The sequence below is a fragment of the Oncorhynchus keta genome, chromosome 35 (assembly GCF_023373465.1).
Source record: "Oncorhynchus keta strain PuntledgeMale-10-30-2019 chromosome 35, Oket_V2, whole genome shotgun sequence".
Classification (NCBI taxonomy): Eukaryota; Metazoa; Chordata; class Actinopteri; order Salmoniformes; family Salmonidae; genus Oncorhynchus; species Oncorhynchus keta.
This window is the reverse complement of record NC_068455.1, coordinates 1727080-1752297: the sequence shown is the minus strand read 5'-3', so window position 1 is coordinate 1752297 and position 25218 is coordinate 1727080. Positions and strand designations below refer to the sequence as shown.

Here is a 25218-nt window from a genome sequence, read left to right as displayed (position 1 = left end):
CTATAGATATAATGGGGGATGGTAGCTGTGGGTCTATAGATATAATGGGGGATGGTAGCTGTGGGTCTATAGATATAATGGGGGATGGTAGCTGTGGGTCTATAGATATAATGGGGGATGGTAGCTGTGGGTCTATAGATATAATGGGGGATGGTAGCTGTGGGTCTATAGATATAATGGGGGATGGTAGCTGTGGGTCTATAGATATAATGGGGGATGGTAGCTGTGGGTCTATAGATATAATGGGGGATGGTAGCTGTGGGTCTATAGATATAATGGGGGATGGTAGCTGTGGGTCTATAGATATAATGGGGGATGGTAGCTGTGGGTCTATAGATATAATGGGGGATGGTAGCTGTGGGTCTATAGATATAATGGGGGATGGTAGCTGTGGGTCTATTGATATAATGGGGGATGGTAGCTGTGGGTCTATATATATAATGGGGGATGGTAGCTGTGGGTCTATAGATATAATGGGGGATGGTAGCTGTGGGTCTATAGATATAATGGGGGATGGTAGCTGTGGGTCTATAGATATAATGGGGGATGGTAGCTGTGGGTCTATAGCTGTGGGTCTATAGATATAATGGGGGATGGTAGCTGTGGGTCTATAGATATAATGGGGGATGGTAGCTGTGGGTCTATTGATATAATGGGGGATGGTAGCTGTGGGTCTATAGATATAATGGGGGATGGTAGCTGTGGGTCTATAGCTGTGGGTCTATAGATATAATGGGGGATGGTAGCTGTGGGTCTATAGCTGTGGGTCTATAGATATAATGGGGGGATGGTAGCTGTGGGTCTATAGCTGTGGGTCTATAGCTGTGGGTCTATAGCTGTGGGTCTATCGCTGTGGGTATATAGTTGTGGGACTATAGCTGTGGGACTATAGCTATGGGTCTATAGCTATGGGACTATAGCTATGGGACTATAGCTGTGGGACTATAGCTATGGGACTATAGCTATGGGTCTATAGCTATGGGACTATAGCTATGGGTCTATAGCTGTGGGACTATAGCTGTGCTGGGGGATGGTAGCTGTGGGTCTATAGCTGTGGGACTATAACTGTGCTCGGGGGATGGTAGCTGTGGGTCTATAGCTGTGGGACTATAGCTGTGGGACTATAGCTGTGCTCGGGGATGGTAGCTGTGGGTCTATAGCTGTACTGGGGGATGGTAGCTGTGGGTCTATAGCTGTACTGGGGGTGGTAGCTGTGGGTCTATAGCTGTACTGGGGGATGGTAGCTGTGGGACTATAGCTGTGCTGGGGATGGTAGCTGTGGGTCTATAGCTGTGCTGGGGGATGGTAGCTGTGGGACTATAGCTGTGCTGGGGGATGGTAGCTGTGGGTCTATAGCTGTGCTCGGGGATGGTAGCTGTGGGTCTATAGCTGTGGGACTATAGCTGTGCTGGGGGATGGTAGCTGTGGGTCTATAGCTGTGCTGGGGGATGGTAGCTGTGGGTCTATAGCTGTACTGGGGATGGTAGCTGTGGGTCTATAGCTGTACTGGGGATGGTAGCTGTGGGTCTATAGCTGTGGGACTATAGCTGTGGGACTATAGCTATGAGACTATAGCTATGAGACTATAGCTGTGCTCGGGGATGGTAGCTGTGGGTCTATAGCTGTACTGGGGATGGTAGCTGTGGGTCTATAGCTGTGGGACTATAGCTATGGGACTATAGCTGTGGGACTATAGCTGTGGGACTATAGCTATGAGACTATAGCTGTGCTCGGGGATGGTAGCTGTGGGTCTATAGCTGTACTGGGGGATGGTAGCTGTGGGTCTATAGCTGTGGGACTATAGCTGTGCTGGGGGATGGTAGCTGTGGGTCTATAGCTGTACTGGGGGATGGTAGCTGTGGGTCTATAGCTGTGCTGGGGGTGGTAGCTGTGGGTCTATAGCTGTGCTGGGGGGTGGTAGCTGTGGGTCTATAGCTGTGCTGGGGGTGGTAGCTGTGGGTCTATAGCTGTGCTGGGGGGTGGTAGCTGTGGGTCTATAGCTGTACTGGGGGATGGTAGCTGTGGGTCTATAGCTGTACTGGGGGGTGGTAGCTGTGGGTCTATAGCTGTGCTGGGGGATGGTAGCTGTGGGTCTATAGCTGTGCTGGGGGATGGTAGCTGTGGGTCTATAGCTGTGCTGGGGGGTGGTAGCTGTGGGTCTATAGCTGTGCTGGGGGGTGGTAGCTGTGGGTCTATAGCTGTGCTGGGGGGTGGTAGCTGTGGGTCTATAGCTGTGCTGGAGGGTGGTAGCTGTGGGTCTATAGCTGTGCTGGGGGGTGGTAGCTGTGAGGAAAGTAGTTGCCGTGGTCATTGCAAACAATCTGGTTAACAGATTAACTGTTCAGGATTCTTATGGGTTTGAATTTGTTAAGGAGCCTTTTGGTCCTTGACTTGGCTCTCCAATACCGCTTGCAGAGAGAACAGTCAGATGTCGAGCCATTGCCCTAGCAGGCGGTGATGCAACTGGTCAGAATGTTCTCGATGGTGAAGCTGTAGAACAGGATCTGAGGACCCATGCCTAATCTTTTCAGTCTCCTGAGGGGGAAGAGGCGTTGTCGTGCCCTCTTCACAACTGTCTTGGTGTATTTGGACCATGTTAGTTTGTTGGTGATGTGGAGACCAAGGAACTTGAAACTTGAAACTCGCGACCCGCTCCACTACAGACCCATCAATGTTAATGGGGGCGTGTTCGGCCCTCCTTTTCCTGTAGTCCACGATCAGCGTGTTTGGCCACACAGTCGTTTGTAAACAAGGAGTACAGAAGGGGACTAAGCACGCACCCCTGAGGCACCCCCTTTGAGATGTGTTGTTACCTACCCTTACCACCTTGGGGCGGCCTGTCAGGAAGTCCAGGATCCAGTTGCAGAGGGAGGTGTTCAGTCTCAGGGTCCTTAGCGATGAGCTTTGAGGGTACTATGGTGTTGAACGCTGAGCTGTAGCCAATGAACAGCATTGTCACATAGGTGTTCCTTTTGTCCAGGTGGGAAAGGGCAGTGTGGTGTGAATTGAGATTGCATCATCTGTGGATATGTTGGGGCGGTATGCGAATTGGAGTGGGTCTAGGCCCTAGGGTTTCTGGGATAATGGTGTTGATGTGATCCATGTCCAGCCTTTCATATCACTTCATGACTGCTACGGGTCGGAAGTCATTTAGGCAGGTTACCTTCGCGAATTGGAGTGGGTCTTGGGTTTCCGGGATGATGGTGTTGATGTGATCCATGACCAGCCTTTCAAAACACTTCATGGCTACAGACGTGAACGTGCCACAGGGCAGTAATCATTTAGGCAGGTTGCCTTTGTGTTCTTGGGCACAGGGACTATGGTGGTCTGCTTGAAACATGTTGGTATTACAGACTCAATCAGGGACATGCCATTGGAGGAATCCTGGAACATATTCTAGTCTGTGCTCGCAAAACAGTACTGTAGCGTTTTATCTGCGGCATCTGACCACTTCCGTACTGAGCGAGTCACTGGTACTTCCTGCTTTACTTTGTACTTGTAAGCAGAAATCAGGAGGAGAGAATTATGGTCAGATTTGCCAAATGGGGGGCGAAGGAGAGCTTTGTACACGTCTGTGTGTGGAGTAAAGGTGGTCTAGAGTTTTTCCCCCTCTGGTCACACATTTAACATGCTGGTAGAAATGAGGTAAATCGGAATTAGGTTTGCCTGCATTAAAGTCCCCGGCCACTAGGAGCGCCACCTCTGGATGAGCATTTTCTTGTTTGCTTATGGCCTTATAGAGCTAGTTGAGTGCAGTCTTAGTGCCAGCATCAGTTTGTGGTGGTAAATTGACAGCTATGAAAAATATAGATGAAACTCTCTTGGTAGATAGTGTGGTCTACAGGTTCAAATCAAATCAAATTTTATTTGTCACATACACATGGTTAGCAGATGTTAATGCGAGCGTAGCGAAATGCTTGTGCTTCTCGTTCCGACAATGCAGTAATAACCAACAAGTAATCTAGCTAACAATTCCAAAACTGCTACCTTATAGACACAAGTCTAAGGGGATAAAGAATATGTACATAAAGATATATGAATGAGTGATGGGACAGAACGGCATAGGCAAGATACAGTAGATGGTATTGAGTGCAGTATATACATATGAGATGAGTATGTAAACAAAGTGGCATAGTTAAAGTGGCTAGTGATACATGTATTACATGAAGATGCAGTAGATGATATAGAGTACAGTATATACATATACATATGAGATGAATAATGTAGGGTATGTAAACATTATATTAGGTAGCATTGTTTAAAGTAGCTAGTGATATATTTTACATAATTTCCCATCAATTCCCATTATTAAAGTGGCTGGAGTTGAGTCAGTGTGTTGGCAGCAGCCACTCAATGTTAGTGGTGGCTATTTAACAGTCTGATGGCCTTGAGGTCCCAGCTTTGATGCACCTGTACTGACCTCGCCTTCTGGATGATAGCGGGGTGAACAGGCAGTGGCTCGGGTGGTTGTTGTCCTTGATGATCTTTATGGCCTTCCTGTGACATCGGGTGGTGTAGGTGTCCTGGAGGGCAGGTAGGTTATCATGAGGTACTCTACCTCAGGTGAGCAATATCTCCAAACCTCCTTAGTATTAGAAATTGCGCACCAGCTGTTTAATTGTAGTTAGTTGTTTATATTACTTTCTAGTATGTCAACCTAGGTTACAGAGAAGCAATAGCTAACTCGCCAGCTAGATTACAGAGTAGCTATAGCTAACTAGCCAGCTAGGTGAAGACATAGTGAAATGGGAGGTAACTGAAGACAGTGAAATGGGCTGTAACTGAAGACAGTGAAATGGGCTGTAACAGTAGACAGTGAAATGGGCTGTAACTGAAGACAGTGAAATGGGAGGTAACTGAAGACAGTGAAATTGGCTGTAACTGTAGACAGTGAAATGGGCTGTAACTGAAGACAGTGAAATGGGCTGTAACTGAAGACAGTGAAATGGGAGGTAACTGAAGACAGTGAAATGGGAGGTAACTGAAGACAGTGAAATGGGCTGTAACTGAAGACAGTGAAATGGGCTGTAACTGAAGACAGTGAAATGGGAGGTAACTGAAGACAGTGAAATGGGAGGTAACTGAAGACAGTGAAATTGGCTGTAACTGAAGACAGTGAAATGGGAGGTAACTGAAGACAGTGAAATGGGCTGTAACTGAAGACAGTGAAATGGGAGGTAACTGAAGACAGTGAAATGGGCTGTAACTGAAGACAGTGAAATGGGCTGTAACTGAAAACAGTGAAATGGGCTGTAACTGAAGACAGTGAAATGGGAGGTAACTGAAGACAGTGAAATGGGAGGTAACTGAAGACAGTGAAATGGGAGGTAACTGAAGACAGTGAAATGGGCTGTAACTGAAGACAGTGAAATGGGAGGTAACTGTAGACAGTGAAATGGGAGGTAACTGTAGACAGTGAAATGGGAGGTAACTGAAGACAGTGAAATGGGAGGTAACTGAAGACAGTGAAATGGGCTGTAACTGAAGACAGTGAAATGGGAGGTAACTGAAGACAGTGAAATGGGAGGTAACTGAAGATAGTGAAATGGGCTGTAACTGAAGACAGTGAAATGGGCTGTAACTGTAGACAGTGAAATGGGCTGTAACTGAAGACAGTGAAATGGGCTGTAACTGAAGACAGTGAAATGGGCTGTAACTGAAGACAGTGAAATGGGCTGTAACTGAAGACAGTGAAATGGGAGGTAACTGAAGAAAGTGAAATGGGAGGTAACTGAAGACAGTGAAATGGGCTGTAACTGAAGACAGTGAAATGGGCTGTAACTGAAGACAGTGAAATGGGCTGTAACTGAAGACAGTGAAATGGGCTGTAACTGAAGACAGTGAAATGGGAGGTAACTGAAGACAGTGAAATGGGCTGTAACTGAAGACAGTGAAATGGGCTGTAACTGAAGACAGTATAATGGGCTGTAACTGAAGACAGTGAAATGGGCTGTAACTGAAGACAGTGAAATGGGCTGTAACTGAAGACAGTGAAATGGGCTGTAACTGAAGACAGTGAAATGGGAGGTAACTGAAGACAGTGAAATGGGAGGTAACTGAAGACAGTGAAATGGGAGGTAACTGAAGACAGTGAAATGGGAGGTAACTGAAGACAGTGAAATGGGCTGTAACTGAAGACAGTGAAATGGGCTGTAACTGAAGACAGTGAAATGGGAGGTAACTGTAGACAGTGAAATGGGCTGTAACTGAAGACAATGAAATGGGCTGTAACTGAAGACAGTGAAATGGGAGGTAACTGAAGACAGTGAAATTGGCTGTCACTGTAGACAGTGAAATGGGCTGTCACTGTAGACAGTGAAATGGGCTGTAACTGAAGACAGTGAAATGGGAGGTAACTGAAGACAGTGAAATTGGCTGTAACTGTAGACAGTGAAATGGGCTGTAACTGTAGACAGTGAAATGGGCGGTAACTGAAGACAGTGAAATGGGAGGTAACTGAAGACAGTGAAATGGGAGGTAACTGAAGACAGTGAAATGGGCTGTAACTGAAGACAGTGAAATGGGAGGTAACTGTAGACAGTGAAATGGGAGGTAACTGTAGACAGTGAAATGGGAGGTAACTGAAGACAGTGAAATGGGAGGTAACTGAAGACAGTGAAATGGGCTGTAACTGAAGACAGTGAAATGGGAGGTAACTGAAGACAGTGAAATGGGAGGTAACTGAAGATAGTGAAATGGGCTGTAACTGAAGACAGTGAAATGGGCTGTAACTGTAGACAGTGAAATGGGCTGTAACTGAAGACAGTGAAATGGGCTGTAACTGAAGACAGTGAAATGGGCTGTAACTGAAGACAGTGAAATGGGAGGTAACTGAAGAAAGTGAAATGGGAGGTAACTGAAGACAGTGAAATGGGCTGTAACTGAAGACAGTGAAATGGGCTGTAACTGAAGACAGTGAAATGGGCTGTAACTGAAGACAGTGAAATGGGCTGTAACTGAAGACAGTGAAATGGGCTGTAACTGAAGACAGTGAAATGGGAGGTAACTGAAGACAGTGAAATGGGCTGTAACTGAAGACAGTGAAATGGGCTGTAACTGAAGACAGTGAAATGGGCTGTAACTGAAGACAGTGAAATGGGCTGTAACTGAAGACAGTGAAATGGGCTGTAACTGAAGACAGTGAAATGGGCTGTAACTGAAGACAGTGAAATGGGAGGTAACTGAAGACAGTGAAATGGGAGGTAACTGAAGACAGTGAAATGGGAGGTAACTGAAGACAGTGAAATGGGAGGTAACTGAAGACAGTGAAATGGGCTGTAACTGAAGACAGTGAAATGGGCTGTAACTGAAGACAGTGAAATGGGAGGTAACTGTAGACAGTGAAATGGGCTGTAACTGAAGACAATGAAATGGGCTGTAACTGAAGACAGTGAAATGGGAGGTAACTGAAGACAGTGAAATGGGCTGTAACTGTAGACAGTGAAATGGGCTGTAACTGAAGACAGTGAAATGGGAGGTAACTGAAGACAGTGAAATTGGCTGTAACTGTAGACAGTGAAATGGGCTGTAACTGTAGACAGTGAAATGGGCTGTAACTGAAGACAGTGAAATGGGCTGTAACTGAAGACAGTGAAATGGGCTGTAACTGAAGACAGTGAAATGGGAGGTAACTGAAGACAGTGAAATGGGAGGTAACTGAAGACAGTGAAATGGGCTGTAACTGAAGACAGTGAAATGGGAGGTAACTGAAGACAGTGAAATGGGAGGTAACTGAAGACAGTGAAATGGGAGGTAACTGAAGACAGTGAAATGGGAGGTAACTGAAGACAGTGAAATGGGAGGTAACTGTAGACAGTGAAATGGGCTGTAACTGAAGACAGTGAAATGGGCTGTAACTGAAGACAGTGAAATGGGAGGTAACTGAAGACAGTGAAATGGGCTGTAACTGTAGACAGTGAAATGGGCTGTAACTGAAGACAGTGAAATGGGAGGTAACTGAAGACAGTGAAATGGGAGGTAACTGAAGACAGTGAAATGGGCTGTAACTGAAGACAGTGAAATGGGCTGTAACTGAAGACAGTGAAATGGGCTGTAACTGAAGACAGTGAAATGGGAGGTAACTGAAGACAGTGAAATGGGAGGTAACTGAAGACAGTGAAATGGGCTGTAACTGAAGACAGTGAAATGGGCTGTAACTGAAGACAGTGAAATGGGCTGTAACTGAAGACAGTGAAATGGGCTGTAACTGAAGACAGTGAAATGGGCTGTAACTGAAGACAGTGAAATGGGAGGTAACTGAAGACAGTGAAATGGGCTGTAACTGAAGACAGTGAAATGGGAGGTAACTGTAGACAGTGAAATGGGCTGTAACTGAAGACAGTGAAATGGGCTGTAACTGAAGACAGTGAAATGGGAGGTAACTGAAGACAGTGAAATGGGAGGTAACTGAAGACAGTGAAATGGGAGGTAACTGAAGACAGTGAAATGGGCTGTAACTGAAGACAGTGAAATGGGCTGTAACTGAAGACAGTGAAATGGGAGGTAACTGAAGACAGTGAAATGGGAGGTAACTGAAGACAGTGAAATGGGAGGTAACTGAAGACAGTGAAATGGGCTGTAACTGAAGACAGTGAAATGGGCTGTAACTGAAGACAGTGAAGTGGGCTGTAACTGTAGACAGTGAAATGGGAGGTAACTGAAGACAGTGAAATGGGCTGTAACTGAAGACAGTGAAATGGGAGGTAACTGAAGACAGTGAAATGGGAGGTAACTGAAGACAGTGAAATGGGCTGTAACTGAAGACAGTGAAATGGGCTGTAACTGAAGACAGTGAAATGGGAGGTAACTGAAGACAGTGAAATGGGCTGTAACTGAAGACAGTGAAATGGGCTGTAACTGAAGACAGTGAAATGGGAGGTAACTGAAGACAGTGAAATGGGAGGTAACTGAAGACAGTGAAATGGGAGGTAACTGAAGACAGTGAAATGGGCTGTAACTGAAGACAGTGAAATGGGCTGTAACTGAAGACAGTGAAATGGGCTGTAACTGAAGACAGTGAAATGGGAGGTAACTGAAGACAGTGAAATGGGAGGTAACTGAAGACAGTGAAATGGGCTGTAACTGAAGACAGTGAAATGGGCTGTAACTGAAGACAGTGAAATGGGCTGTAACTGAAGACAGTGAAATGGGCTGTAACTGAAGACAGTGAAATGGGCTGTAACTGAAGACAGTGAAATGGGAGGTAACTGAAGACAGTGAAATGGGCTGTAACTGAAGACAGTGAAATGGGAGGTAACTGAAGACAGTGAAATGGGCTGTAACTGAAGACAGTGAAATGGGCTGTAACTGAAGACAGTGAAATGGGAGGTAACTGAAGACAGTGAAATGGGAGGTAACTGAAGACAGTGAAATGGGAGGTAACTGAAGACAGTGAAATGGGAGGTAACTGAAGACAGTGAAATGGGCTGTAACTGAAGACAGTGAAATGGGAGGTAACTGAAGACAGTGAAATGGGAGGTAACTGAAGACAGTGAAATGGGAGGTAACTGAAGACAGTGAAATGGGCTGTAACTGAAGACAGTGAAATGGGCTGTAACTGAAGACAGTGAAATGGGCTGTAACTGAAGACAGTGAAGTGGGCTGTAACTGTAGACAGTGAAATGGGAGGTAACTGAAGACAGTGAAATGGGCTGTAACTGAAGACAGTGAAATGGGAGGTAACTGAAGACAGTGAAATGGGAGGTAACTGAAGACAGTGAAATGGGCTGTAACTGAAGACAGTGAAATGGGCTGTAACTGAAGACAGTGAAATGGGAGGTAACTGAAGACAGTGAAATGGGCTGTAACTGTAGACAGTGAAATGGGCTGTAACTGAAGACAGTGAAATGGGAGGTAACTGAAGACAGTGAAATGGGAGGTAACTGTAGACAGTGAAATGGGCTGTAACTGAAGACAGTGAAATGGGCTGTAACTGAAGACAGTGAAATGGGAGGTAACTGAAGACAGTGAAATGGGCTGTAACTGAAGACAGTGAAATGGGAGGTAACTGAAGACAGTGAAATGGGCTGTAACTGAAGACAGTGAAATGGGAGGTAACTGAAGACAGTGAAATGGGCTGTAACTGAAGACAGTGAAATGGGCTGTAACTGAAGACAGTGAAATGGGAGGTAACTGAAGACAGTGAAATGGGCTGTAACTGTAGACAGTGAAATGGGCTGTAACTGTAGACAGTGAAATGGGCTGTAACTGTAGACAGTGAAATGGGAGGTAACTGAAGACAGTGAAATGGGAGGTAACTGTAGACAGTGAAATGGGAGGTAACTGAAGACAGTGAAATGGGAGGTAACTGAAGACAGTGAAATGGGAGGTAACTGAAGACAGTGAAATGGGCTGTAACTGAAGACAGTGAAATGGGAGGTAACTGAAGACAGTGAAATGGGAGGTAACTGAAGACAGTGAAATGGGCTGTAACTGAAGACAGTGAAATGGGCTGTAACTGAAGACAGTGAAATGGGAGGTAACTGAAAACAGTGAAATGGGAGGTAACTGAAAACAGTGAAATGGGAGGTAACTGAAGACAGTGAAATGGGAGGTAACTGTAGACAGTGAAATGGGCTGTAACTGAAGACAGTGAAATGAGCTGTAACTGAAGACAGTGAAATGGGAGGTAACTGAAGACAGTGAAATGGGCTGTAACTGTAGACAGTGAAATGGGCTGTAACTGAAGACAGTGAAATGGGAGGTAACTGAAGACAGTGAAATGGGAGGTAACTGTAGACAGTGAAATGGGAGGTAACTGAAGACAGTGAAATGGGAGGTAACTGAAGACAGTGAAATGGGAGGTAACTGAAGACAGTGAAATGGGAGGTAACTGTAGACAGTGAAATGGGAGGTAACTGAAGACAGTGAAATGGGAGGTAACTGAAGACAGTGAAATGGGCTGTAACTGTAGACAGTGAAATGGGCTGTAACTGTAGACAGTGAAATGGGAGGTAACTGAAGACAGTGAAATGGGAGGTAACTGAAGACAGTGAAATGGGAGGTAACTGAAGACAGTGAAATGGGAGGTAACTGTAGACAGTGAAATGGGCTGTAACTGAAGACAGTGAAATGGGAGGTAACTGAAGACAGTGAAATGGGCTGTAACTGTAGACAGTGAAATGGGAGGTAACTGAAGACAGTGAAATGGGAGGTAACTGAAGACAGTGAAATGGGCTGTAACTGAAGACAGTGAAATGGGCTGTAACTGAAGACAGTGAAATGGGAGGTAACTGAAGACAGTGAAATGGGAGGTAACTGAAGACAGTGAAATGGGCTGTAACTGAAGACAGTGAAATGGGCTGTAACTGAAGACAGTGAAATGGGAGGTAACTGAAGACAGTGAAATGGGAGGTAACTGAAGACAGTGAAATGGGCTGTAACTGAAGACAGTGAAATGGGAGGTAACTGAAGACAGTGAAATGGGCTGTAACTGAAGACAGTGAAATGGGAGGTAACTGAAGACAGTGAAATGGGAGGTAACTGAAGACAGTGAAATGGGCTGTAACTGAAGACAGTGAAATGGGAGGTAACTGAAGACAGTTAAATGGGCTGTAACTGAAGACAGTGAAATGGGCTGTAACTGAAGACAGTGAAATGGGAGGTAACTGAAGACAGTGAAATGGGAGGTAACTGTAGACAGTGAAATGGGAGGTAAATGAAGACAGTGAAATGGGAGGTAACTGAAGACAGTGAAATGGGAGGTAACTGAAGACAGTGAAATGGGCTGTAACTGAAGACAGTGAAATGGGCTGTAACTGAAGACAGTGAAATGGGAGGTAACTGAAGACAGTGAAATGGGAGGTAACTGAAGACAGTGAAATGGGCTGTAACTGAAGACAGTGAAATGGGAGGTAACTGAAGACAGTGAAATGGGCTGTAACTGAAGACAGTGAAATGGGAGGTAACTGAAGACAGTGAAATGGGAGGTAACTGTAGACAGTGAAATGGGAGGTAACTGTAGACAGTGAAATGGGAGGTAACTGAAGACAGTGAAATGGGAGGTAACTGAAGACAGTGAAATGGGAGGTAACTGAAGACAGTGAAATGGGCTGTAACTGAAGACAGTGAAATGGGCTGTAACTGAAGACAGTGAAATGGGAGGTAACTGAAGACAGTGAAATGGGCTGTAACTGAAGACAGTGAAATGGGAGGTAACTGAAGACAGTGAAATGGGAGGTAACTGAAGACAGTGAAATGGGAGGTAACTGAAGACAGTGAAATGGGCTGTAACTGAAGACAGTGAAATGGGAGGTAACTGAAGACAGTTAAATGGGCTGTAACTGAAGACAGTGAAATGGGCTGTAACTGAAGACAGTGAAATGGGAGGTAACTGAAGACAGTGAAATGGGCTGTAACTGAAGACAGTGAAATGGGAGGTAACTGAAGACAGTGAAATGGGCTGTAACTGAAGACAGTGAAATGGGCTGTAACTGAAGACAGTGAAATTGGCTGTAACTGAAAACAGTGAAATGGGCTGTAACTGAAGACAGTGAAATGGGAGGTAACTGTAGACAGTGAAATGGGCTGTAACTGAAGACAGTGAAATGGGAGGTAACTGAAGACAGTGAAATGGGCTGTAACTGTAGACAGTGAAATGGGCTGTAACTGAAGACAGTGAAATGGGAGGTAACTGTAGACAGTGAAATGGGAGGTAACTGTAGACAGTGAAATGGGCTGTAACTGTAGACAGTGAAATGGGCTGTAACTGAAGACAGTTAAATGGGCTGTAACTGAAGACAGTGAAATGGGCTGTAACTGAAGACAGTGAAATGGGAGGTAACTGAAGACAGTGAAATGGGAGGTAACTGTAGACAGTGAAATGGGAGGTAAATGAAGACAGTGAAATGGGCTGTAACTGAAGACAGTGAAATGGGCTGTAACTGAAGACAGTGAAATTGGCTGTAACTGAAAACAGTGAAATGGGCTGTAACTGAAGACAGTGAAATGGGAGGTAACTGTAGACAGTGAAATGGGCTGTAACTGAAGACAGTGAAATGGGAGGTAACTGAAGACAGTGAAATGGGCTGTAACTGTAGACAGTGAAATGGGCTGTAACTGAAGACAGTGAAATGGGATGTAACTGTAGACAGTGAAATGGGAGGTAACTGTAGACAGTGAAATGGGCTGTAACTGAAGACAGTGAAATGGGCTGTAACTGAAGACAGTGAAATGGGCTGTAACTGTAGACAGTGAAATGGGCTGTAACTGAAGACAGTGAAATGGGAGGTAATGTAGACAGTGAAATGGGCTGTAACTGAAGACAGTGAAATGGGCTGTAACTGAAGACAGTGAAATGGGAGGTAACTGTAGACAGTGAAATGGGCTGTAACTGAAGACAGTGAAATGGGCTGTAACTGAAGACAGTGAAATGGGAGGTAACTGAAGACAGTGAAATGGGCTGTAACTGAAGACAGTGAAATGGGAGGTAACTGTAGACAGTGAAATGGGCTGTAACTGAAGACAGTGAAATGGGCTGTAACTGAAGACAGTGAAATGGGAGGTAACTGAAGACAGTGAAATGGGCTGTAACTGAAGACAGTGAAATGGGCTGTAACTGAAGACAGTGAAATGGGCTGTAACTGAAGACAGTGAAATGGGCTGTAACTGAAGACAGTGAAATGGGAGGTAACTGAAGACAGTGAAATGGGCTGTAACTGAAGACAGTGAAATGGGAGGTAACTGAAGACAGTGAAATGGGCTGTAACTGAAGACAGTGAAATGGGCTGTAACTGAAGACAGTGAAATGGGAGGTAACTGAAGACAGTGAAATGGGCTGTAACTGAAGACAGTGAAATGGGCTGTAACTGAAGACAGTGAAATGGGAGGTAACTGAAGACAGTGAAATGGGCTGTAACTGAAGACAGTGAAATGGGCTGTAACTGAAGACAGTGAAATGGGCTGTAACTGAAGACAGTGAAATGGGAGGTAACTGAAGACAGTGAAATGGGAGGTAACTGAAGACAGTGAAATGGGCTGTAACTGAAGACAGTGAAATGGGCTGTAACTGAAGACAGTGAAATGGGAGGTAACTGAAGACAGTGAAATGGGAGGTAACTGTAGACAGTGAAATGGGCTGTAACTGTAGACAGTGAAATGGGCTGTAACTGAAGACAGTGAAATGGGAGGTAACTGTAGACAGTGAAATGGGCTGTAACTGAAGACAGTGAAATGGGAGGTAACTGAAGACAGTGAAATGGGCTGTAACTGTAGACAGTGAAATGGGCTGTAACTGAAGACAGTGAAATGGGAGGTAACTGTAGACAGTGAAATGGGAGGTAACTGTAGACAGTGAAATGGGCTGTAACTGAAGACAGTGAAATGGGCTGTAACTGAAGACAGTGAAATGGGCTGTAACTGAAAGACAGTGAAATGGGCTGTAACTGAAGACAGTGAAATGGGAGGTAACTGAAGACAGTGAAATGGGCTGTAACTGAAGACAGTGAAATGGGCTGTAACTGAAGACAGTGAAATGGGAGGTAACTGTAGACAGTGAAATGGGCTGTAACTGAAGACAGTGAAATGGGCTGTAACTGAAGACAGTGAAATGGGAGGTAACTGAAGACAGTGAAATGGGCTGTAACTGAAGACAGTGAAATGGGAGGTAACTGAAGACAGTGAAATGGGCTGTAACTGAAGACAGTGAAATGGGCTGTAACTGAAGACAGTGAAATGGGAGGTAACTGAAGACAGTGAAATGGGCTGTAACTGAAGACAGTGAAATGGGCTGTAACTGAAGACAGTGAAATGGGCTGTAACTGAAGACAGTGAAATGGGCTGTAACTGAAGACAGTGAAATTGGCTGTAACTGAAAACAGTGAAATGGGCTGTAACTGAAGACAGTGAAATGGGAGGTAACTGTAGACAGTGAAATGGGCTGTAACTGAAGACAGTGAAATGGGAGGTAACTGAAGACAGTGAAATGGGCTGTAACTGTAGACAGTGAAATGGGCTGTAACTGAAGACAGTGAAATGGGAGGTAACTGTAGACAGTGAAATGGGAGGTAACTGTAGACAGTGAAATGGGCTGTAACTGAAGACAGTGAAATGGGCTGTAACTGAAGACAGTGAAATGGGCTGTAACTGTAGACAGTGAAATGGGCTGTAACTGAAGACAGTGAAATGGGAGGTAACTGTAGACAGTGAAATGGGCTGTAACTGAAGACAGTGAAATGGGCTGTAACTGAAGACAGTGAAATGGGAGGTAACTGTAGACAGTGAAATGGGCTGTAACTGAAGACAGTGAAATGGGCTGTAACTGAAGACAGTGAAATGGGAGGTAACTGAAGACAGTGAAATGGGCTGTAACTGAAGACAGTGAAATGGGAGGTAACTGTAGACAGTGAAATGGGCTGTAACTGAAGACAGTGAAATGGGCTGTAACTGAAGACAGTGAAATGGGAGGTAACTGAAGACAGTGAAATGGGCTGTAACTGAAGACAGTGAAATGGGCTGTAACTGTAGACAGTGAAATGGGCTGTAACTGTAGACAGTGAAATGGGCTGTAACTGAAGACAGTGAAATGGGAGGTAACTGTAGACAGTGAAATGGGCTGTAACTGAAGACAGTGAAATGGGCTGTAACTGAAGACAGTGAAATGGGCTGTAACTGAAGACAGTGAAATGGGCTGTAACTGAAGACAGTGAAATGGGAGGTAACTGAAGACAGTGAAATGGGCTGTAACTGAAGACAGTGAAATGGGCTGTAACTGAAGACAGTGAAATGGGAGGTAACTGAAGACAGTGAAATGGGCTGTAACTGAAGACAGTGAAATGGGCTGTAACTGAAGACAGTGAAATGGGCTGTAACTGAAGACAGTGAAATGGGAGGTAACTGAAGACAGTGAAATGGGAGGTAACTGAAGACAGTGAAATGGGCTGTAACTGAAGACAGTGAAATGGGCTGTAACTGAAGACAGTGAAATGGGAGGTAACTGAAGACAGTGAAATGGGAGGTAACTGTAGACAGTGAAATGGGCTGTAACTGTAGACAGTGAAATGGGCTGTAACTGAAGACAGTGAAATGGGAGGTAACTGTAGACAGTGAAATGGGCTGTAACTGAAGACAGTGAAATGGGAGGTAACTGAAGACAGTGAAATGGGCTGTAACTGTAGACAGTGAAATGGGCTGTAACTGAAGACAGTGAAATGGGAGGTAACTGTAGACAGTGAAATGGGAGGTAACTGTAGACAGTGAAATGGGCTGTAACTGAAGACAGTGAAATGGGCTGTAACTGAAGACAGTGAAATGGGCTGTAACTGTAGAAAGTGAAATGGGCTGTAACTGAAGACAGTGAAATGGGAGGTAACTGTAGACAGTGAAATGGGCTGTAACTGAAGACAGTGAAATGGGCTGTAACTGAAGACAGTGAAATGGGAGGTAACTGTAGACAGTGAAATGGGCTGTAACTGAAGACAGTGAAATGGGCTGTAACTGAAGACAGTGAAATGGGAGGTAACTGAAGACAGTGAAATGGGCTGTAACTGAAGACAGTGAAATGGGAGGTAACTGTAGACAGTGAAATGGGCTGTAACTGAAGACAGTGAAATGGGCTGTAACTGAAGACAGTGAAATGGGAGGTAACTGAAGACAGTGAAATGGGCTGTAACTGAAGACAGTGAAATGGGCTGTAACTGTAGACAGTGAAATGGGCTGTAACTGTAGACAGTGAAATGGGCTGTAACTGAAGACAGTGAAATGGGAGGTAACTGTAGACAGTGAAATGGGCTGTAACTGAAGACAGTGAAATGGGCTGTAACTGAAGACAGTGAAATGGGAGGTAACTGTAGACAGTGAAATGGGCTGTAACTGAAGACAGTGAAATGGGCTGTAACTGAAGACAGTGAAATGGGAGGTAACTGAAGACAGTGAAATGGGCTGTAACTGAAGACAGTGAAATGGGAGGTAACTGTAGACAGTGAAATGGGCTGTAACTGAAGACAGTGAAATGGGCTGTAACTGAAGACAGTGAAATGGGAGGTAACTGAAGACAGTGAAATGGGCTGTAACTGAAGACAGTGAAATGGGAGGTAACTGTAGACAGTGAAATGGGCTGTAACTGAAGACAGTGAAATGGGCTGTAACTGAAGACAGTGAAATGGGAGGTAACTGAAGACAGTGAAATGGGAGGTAACTGTAGACAGTGAAATGGGAGGTAACTGAAGACAGTGAAATGGGAGGTAACTGAAGACAGTGAAATGGGCTGTAACTGAAGACAGTGAAATGGGAGGTAACTGTAGACAGTGAAATGGGCTGTAACTGTAGACAGTGAAATGGGCTGTAACTGAAGACAGTGAAATGGGAGGTAACTGAAGACAGTGAAATGGGCTGTAACTGAAGACAGTGAAATGGGAGGTAACTGAAGACAGTGAAATGGGAGGTAACTGAAGACAGTGAAATGGGAGGTAACTGAAGACAGTGAAATGGGAGGTAACTGAAGACAGTGAAATGGGCTGTAACTGAAGACAGTGAAATGGGAGGTAACTGAAGACAGTGAAATGGGCTGTAACTGAAGACAGTGAAATGGGCTGTAACTGAAGACAGTGAAATGGGAGGTAACTGTAGACAGTGAAATGGGCTGTAACTGAAGACAGTGAAATGGGAGGTAACTGAAGACAGTGAAATGGGCTGTAACTGAAGACAGTGAAATGGGCTGTAACTGAAGACAGTGAAATGGGAGGTAACTGAAGACAGTGAAATGGGCTGTAACTGAAGACAGTGAAATGGGAGGTAACTGTAGACAGTGAAATGGGCTGTAACTGAAGACAGTGAAATGGGCTGTAACTGAAGACAGTGAAATGGGAGGTAACTGAAGACAGTGAAATGGGCTGTAACTGAAGACAGTGAAATGGGCTGTAACTGAAGACAGTGAAATGGGCTGTAACTGTAGACAGTGAAATGGGCTGTAACTGAAGACAGTGAAATGGGAGGTAACTGTAGACAGTGAAATGGGCTGTAACTGAAGACAGTGAAATGGGCTGTAACTGAAGACAGTGAAATGGGAGGTAACTGTAGACAGTGAAATGGGCTGTAACTGAAGACAGTGAAATGGGCTGTAACTGAAGACAGTGAAATGGGAGGTAACTGAAGACAGTGAAATGGGCTGTAACTGAAGACAGTGAAATGGGAGGTAACTGTAGACAGTGAAATGGGCTGTAACTGAAGACAGTGAAATGGGCTGTAACTGAAGACAGTGAAATGGGAGGTAACTGAAGACAGTGAAATGGGCTGTAACTGAAGACAGTGAAATGGGAGGTAACTGTAGACAGTGAAATGGGCTGTAACTGAAGACAGTGAAATGGGCTGTAACTGAAGACAGTGAAATGGGAGGTAACTGAAGACAGTGAAATGGGAGGTAACTGTAGACAGTGAAATGGGAGGTAACTGAAGACAGTGAAATGGGAGGTAACTGAAGACAGTGAAATGGGCTGTAACTGAAGACAGTGAAATGGGAGGTAACTGTAGACAGTGAAATGGGCTGTAACTGTAGACAGTGAAATGGGCTGTAACTGAAGACAGTGAAATGGGAGGTAACTGAAGACAGTGAAATGGGCTGTAACTGAAGACAGTGAAATGGGAGGTAACTGTAGACAGTGAAATGGGAGGTAACTGAAGACAGTGAAATGGGAGGTAACTGAAGACAGTGAAATGGGAGGTAACTGAAGACAGTGAAATGGGCTGTAACTGAAGACAGTGAAATGGGAGGTAACTGAAGACAGTGAAATGGGAGGTAACTGAAGACAGTGAAATGGGCTGTAACTGAAGACAGTGAAATGGGAGGTAACTGAAGACAGTGAAATGGGCTGTAACTGAAGACAGTGAAATGGGAGGTAACTGAAGACAGTGAAATGGGCTGTAACTGAAGACAGTGAAATGGGAGGTAACTGTAGACAGTGAAATGTTTGTCGAGGTATTTGAGGTAATATGTAGGTAGAGTTAATAAAGTGACTGTGCGTAGATAATAAGAGAGAGTAGCAGCAGCGTAAAGGGGGCGGGGCAATGCAAATAGTCTGGGTAGCAATTTGATTCGCTGTTCAGGAATCTTGTGGCTTGGGAGGTAGAAGCTGTTTGGAAGCGTCATGGTGCTCCGGTACCGCTTTGTAGCAGAGAGAACAATCTATGACTGGGGTGGCTGGAGTCTTTGGCCATTTTTAGGGCCTTACTCTGACCCCGCCTGGTATAGAGGTCTTGGGTAGGCAGGAAGCTTGGTTCCAGTGATGTACTGGGCCGTACGCACTCCCCTCTGTAGCGCCTTGTGGTCAGAGGCCGAGCAGCTGCCATACCAGGCAGTCAGGATGCTCTCGATGAAGCAGCTGTAGAACCTTTTTGAGGATCTGAGGACCCATGATACAGCCTGTAATCGAACCAGGGTCTTTAGTGACGCCTCTAACACGGAGATGTACTGAGGCTGCCGCACCACTCGGGATCCCAAATGGTTGCGCAGCCTTTTGGCCAAGGTAACTGTAGATAAACGCTTCTTGTAGCTATTACTATGATTCAAATCAATTCAAATCAAATTCAGATGTGAACTCTTCGTTGGCAACTTCAGAACAGTCAAGCATTTCTTTTTGAACCTTTCCTGGGTGTTTTTTGTCAGCAAAGAGTCCAGCTCTGAATCACATCCAGAACCTATGCCGAGTGATAAAAACAGCAGTTGGTGGAGGGCACTCCTCAAACATTGAAGAATTGGAGCGGTTTTCTGCTGAACAGTGGGTCAAATTGCCAGTAGAAAGGTTTAGCAAACTCATTGATGGCTACAAGAAGCGTTTCTATGCAGTTATCTTGGCCAAAGACTGTGCAACTAAGAACTAGCTCCGGGGTGTCTATAGTTTTGTCCATGTCATTCATCTTTTTTTTTTCTAAATTAAAATTGTAATCTTAAGTTTACAAAAAGTTGGTAATGTTAAAAATGTTAAAAATCCAAAGTTGTGGAGACTAAAAGTCACACTTCACTTGACTCTCCTCTTGATTATTCTGAACAGAGAAAGCCATGATGGCGTTTGGGAACGAGACAGACAAGCAGTCCTCCATCGGAGCAGCCAACCAACCAGACACGCCCAGCCCCACTCTCGCTACCCCCAACAACCACATCCAGCGCCCGGCAACCACCGTCCCTGGTATCACCATGGAAACAAAACAGAATGTCCTGAGAGAACAGATACCCACTCAGGTGAGGTGGAGCTGTGAAAGAGATGCATCGAGGGAGGAGAGGACAGGTGGAGGAAAGCAGAGGAGAGGACAGGTGGAGGAAAGCTGAGGAGAGGACAGGTGGAGGAAAGCAGAGGAGAGGACAGGTGGAGGAAAGCAGAGGAGAGGACAGGTGGAGGAAAGCAGAGGAGAGGACAGGTGGAGGAAAGCAGAGGAGAGGACAGGTGGAGGAAAGCAGAGGAGAGGACAGGTGGAGGAAAGCCGAGGAGAGGACAGGTGGAGGAAAGCAGAGGAGAGGACAGGTGGAGGAAAGCAGAGGAGAGGACAGGTGGAGGAAAGCAGAGGAGAGGACAGATGGTCAACAGGGAGATGTGGTCAACAGGGAGATGTGGTCAACAGGGAGATGTGGTCAACAGGGAGATGTGGTCAACAGCGAGATGTGGTCAACAGCGAGATGGTCAACAGGGAGATGGTCAACAGGGAGATGTGGTCAACAGGGAGATGTGGTCAACAGGGAGATGGTCAAACAGGGAGATGTCAACAGGGAGATGTGGTCAACAGGGAGATGTGGTCAACAGGGAGATGGTCAACAGGGAGATGGTCAACAGGGAGATGGTCAACAGGAAGATGTGGTCAACAGGGAGATGGTCAACAGGGAGATGTGGTCAACAGGGAGATCATCAACAGGGAGATGGTCAACAGGGAGATGGTCAAACAGGGAGATGTCAACAGGGAGATGTGGTCAACAGGGAGATGTGGTCAACAGGGAGATGTGGTCAACAGGGAGATGTCAACAGGGAGATGGTCAACAGGGAGATGGTCAACAAGGAGATGTGGTCAACAGGGAGATGTCAACAGGGAGATGTGGTCAACAGGGAGATGTGGTCAACAGGGAGATGTGGTCAACAGGGAGATGGTCAACAGGGAGATGTGGTCAACAGGGAGATGTGGTCAACAGGGAGATGGTCAACAGGGAGATGGTCAACAGGGAGATGGTCAACAGGGAGATGGTCAATAGACTCATTAAGGTGATGGTCAATAGACCTCATTAAGGTGATGGTCAATAGACTCATTAAGGTGATGGTCAATAGACTCATTAAGGTGATGGTCAATAGACTCATTAAGGTGATGGCCAATAGACTCATTAAGGTGATGGTCAATAGACTCATTAAGGTGATGGTCAATAGACCTCATTAAGGTGATGGTCAATAGACTCATTAAGGTGATGGTCAATAGACTCATTAAGGTGATGGCCAATAGACTCATTAAGGTGATGGCCAATAGACTCATTAAGGTGATGGCCAATAGACTCATTAAGGTGATGGTCAATAGACCTCATTAAGGTGATGGTCAATAGACTCATTAAGGTGATGGTCAATAGACCTCATTAAGGTGATGGTCAATAGACTCATTAAGGTGATGGTCAATAGACCTCATTAAGGTGATGGTCAATAGACTCATTAAGGTGATGGTCAATAGACTCATTAAGGTGATGGTCAATAGACCTCATTAAGGTGATGGTCAATAGACTCATTAAGGTGATGGTCAATAGACTCATTAAGGTGATGGTCAATAGACTCATTAAGGTGATGGTCAATAGACTCATTAAGGTGATGGTCAATAGACTCATTAAGGTGATGGTCAATAGACTCATTAAGGTGATGGTCAACAGGGAGATGTGGTCAACAGGGAGATGTGGTCAACAGGGAGATGTGGTCAACAGGGAGATGGTCAACAGGGAGATGGTCAACAGGGAGATGGTCAACAGGGAGATGGTCAATAGACTCATTAAGGTGATGGCCAATAGACTCATTAAGGTGATGGCCAATAGACCTCATTAAGGTGATGGTCAATAGACTCATTAAGGTGATGGTCAATAGACTCATTAAGGTGATGGTCAATAGACTCATTAAGGTGATGGTCAATAGACCTCATTAAGGTGATGGTCAATAGACCTCATTAAGGCGATGGTCAATAGACTCATTAAGGTGATGGTCAATAGACTCATTAAGGTGATGGTCAATAGACTCATTAAGGTGATGGTCAATAGACTCATTAAGGTGATGGTCAATAGACCTCATTAAGGTGATGGTCAATAGACTCATTAAGGTGATGGTCAATAGACTCATTAAGGTGATGGTCAATAGACTCATTAAGGTGATGGCCAATAGACTCATTAAGGTGATGGTCAATAGACTCATTAAGGTGATGGTCAATAGACTCATTAAGGTGATGGCCAATAGACTCATTAAGGTGATGGTCAATAGACCTCATTAAGGTGATGGTCAATAGACTCATTAAGGTGATGGCCAATAGACTCATTAAGGTGATGGTCAATAGACTCATTAAGGTGATGGCCAATAGACTCATTAAGGTGATGGTCAATAGACCTCATTAAGGTGATGGCCAATAGACTCATTAAGGTGATGGCCAATAGACCTCATTAATAGGCCGTCATTGAAGATAAGAATAAGAATTTGTTCTTAACTGACTTGCCTAGTTAAATAAAGGTCAAATTAAAAAAATTATCAGGCATCCTGCGTTTATCAGGTGTCCTGCATTTTCAGGTGTGCTGTGAAGCTAGTTCATCATACTAATAAAAAGCCTGTGCTCTCGGTCTAGGGTCCTAGGCCTGTGTCGTGTCTTTGGCTATGTCGGATTAAGTGATGTGTCACACGCCCTGGTCGAAGTATTTTGTGTTTTTCTTTATGTATTTGGTCAGGCCAGGGTGTGACATGGGTTTTTGTATGTGGTGTGTAGCTTAGTGGGATTGTAGCTTAGTGGGGTGTTCTAGGAGAGTCTATGGCTGTCTGAAGTGGTTCTCAATCAGAGGCAGGTGTTTATCGTTGTCTCTGATTGGGAACCATATTTAGGCAGCTATATTATTTGGTTGTATTGTGGGTGATTGTCCTGAGTGTCTTGATGTCCTTAGTCTGTGTTAGTTTGCACCAGTTAAGGCTGTTTCGGTTTTCACTACGTTTATTGTTTTGTAGAGTTTGTGTTTTGGATTCGTGTTACGTTGTGTAAATAAACATAGATCACAATATTATATTATTATTATTATTATTATATATTATTATATTATTATATATTATTATATTATTATATTAATATACGCGCTGCAGTTTGGTCCGACTCTCCTTCACCATTAGAAAACCTTGACATGATGCTTTTCTATAAAATAATTTTCTGTAATTAATATTACCTGATTAAGCTAATCATGTAAATGTAATTAACTAGAGGCACCACGAAAGAATGTTAATATGCTGTTATCTTCCGAATAAACTCTTAAAGACCTAGTAATCTTTTATATCAATAGCAGTCAATATTTAATCATCACCTTATTTCAGTCTCATCTGACCATCGTATAATTCTTGGTTATCTTCACGAACCCTGGCTAACAAGTGGAATCAGCAATATAAACGTAGGTTTAATTATTTATTTTCTAAATACCGAACTAATCACACAGAATGGGGGTTGGGCTTGAATGAAAGCGCGGGAGGACTGAAGAAGAAAGGGAGAAGCTATGCTATCATAAATACAGAATCTTATGCATTCTAAATAATCGGCCATTTGGAAAAGGGAAATGCAATAAATATTTACTCTGAGCTGTGCTTCAATGGGTTGGTTTTAGATGGAAGGCCGTGTTGCCAAACAGAGATCTTCCTTGTCCTTTGAAGAGTGTCTCTGGTGGTAAACTGGATACGTTGTAGTATCGTCGTGGTGTTCTAGACTGGACACGTCGTCCGTCCTTTCCTAGCCCACGTTTACAGCGGCCCGTGCTAACTCAACGGAGGTATCACTTCTGGAGTGAATAAGAATTCAAAGTTCATACCAAGTTGCCATACTTTAAGCTCATGGTATATCCTTTCGGCGTGTTGATCATCATCTTCACGTTGAAATTCGATGCTAATTTCGTTAGGTTCTTATCTGAGCCCTTTCAACGTGGAGACCGTCGTCCTCTCGTCCTCGGAACACAAAGTTACATTTTCGTCAAGGGCTTTATAGAGGAGGGGAGAGAAGGGCGTGTGTCATAGTTTATAACCAATGTCTCTTCACAGGGGCGGGGCCACTCAGTGAGCAGAGCTTTAACCTAATGAAAACCCAATTCTCTCATTTGGAAGCTAAAATTACATTTAATCTTTTCTCAAATAGTTTCATATTTAAACAAATTGCACAACAATTCCATGTTAATCTGATAACTATAATGTGTAGACTTTCCCAGATACAGTTTATGTCGTCCTGTCATCAGTCATAATGTCTCAGACGCCAACTTCTCTGGCATCATATTCATTAAGTACCAATGCACATTTTCCACTGGTTGGATTACCGAAATATGGTTCCATTCCCCCCTCCTTTTTATGTTCCCAGACTCTATATGTTTAACAAAGGCTTTTCAAGAGTCCTTCAGTAGAGTCAAGAGAGAGAGGGAAGGGAGAAAGGTATTTACGAGGGGGGGGACATTAACCTCACCCACAGGCCAACGTCATGACACCTGCCTAACGAGTCCATAACCTGAAGACGTGTCGTTACGATTAAGCAGAAAGGTGTTGTCTTTGTACTCTGAGGGAGGCAGCTTACTTTCTACAGCTTCTGACCTCTAACCTGGCAGCGTTGACCATCTGGGCCAGACAGCTCCAGCACTGTTTGGTCCTTCAGTTGTTTGTAGTTGAGGTTTTGCCAGGTCCTACTCGCAAAAGAGTTTTGTCACCTCAAGGATTTTTCCCAGGTTGAATAAAGTTTAAATAAATACAGAGTAGAAATATTTAAGTCCATCCAGTATCCATGAATCCTACATGCCTGTCAACCCCCCACACGCCACCTGAACGTCACAATCTGAAGCCATGCCCTTCCGTTTATCAACTCCCAACAGGAAATTGCCTCAGACGCCTTGAGAGTATAGCTTCTGGAATAGGACAGTACACAGTAAGCAGACAGTCATATGTGCAACAACTAAATATATGACTCAACAGGTCTATCTTTAGTCTAAACATACGACTCAACGGGTCTATCTTTATTCTAAACATACGACTGAACAGGTCTATCTTTAGTCTAAACATACGACTCAACAGG

At 44.5% G+C, this 25218-nt stretch overlaps 1 protein-coding gene across 1 annotated transcript in view; it reads left to right on the top strand.

The window, feature by feature from the left end:
• LOC118378267 (GDNF family receptor alpha-4-like) overlaps window positions 1–25218 on the top strand; it is a 444258-nt gene that overhangs the window by 409378 nt on the left and 9662 nt on the right. Inside the window, exon 8 of the mRNA XM_052495924.1 lies at window positions 19980–20167. Within this exon, the coding sequence (XP_052351884.1) occupies window positions 19980–20167 (188 nt within the window). The remainder of the gene's footprint in view (window positions 1–19979; window positions 20168–25218) is intronic.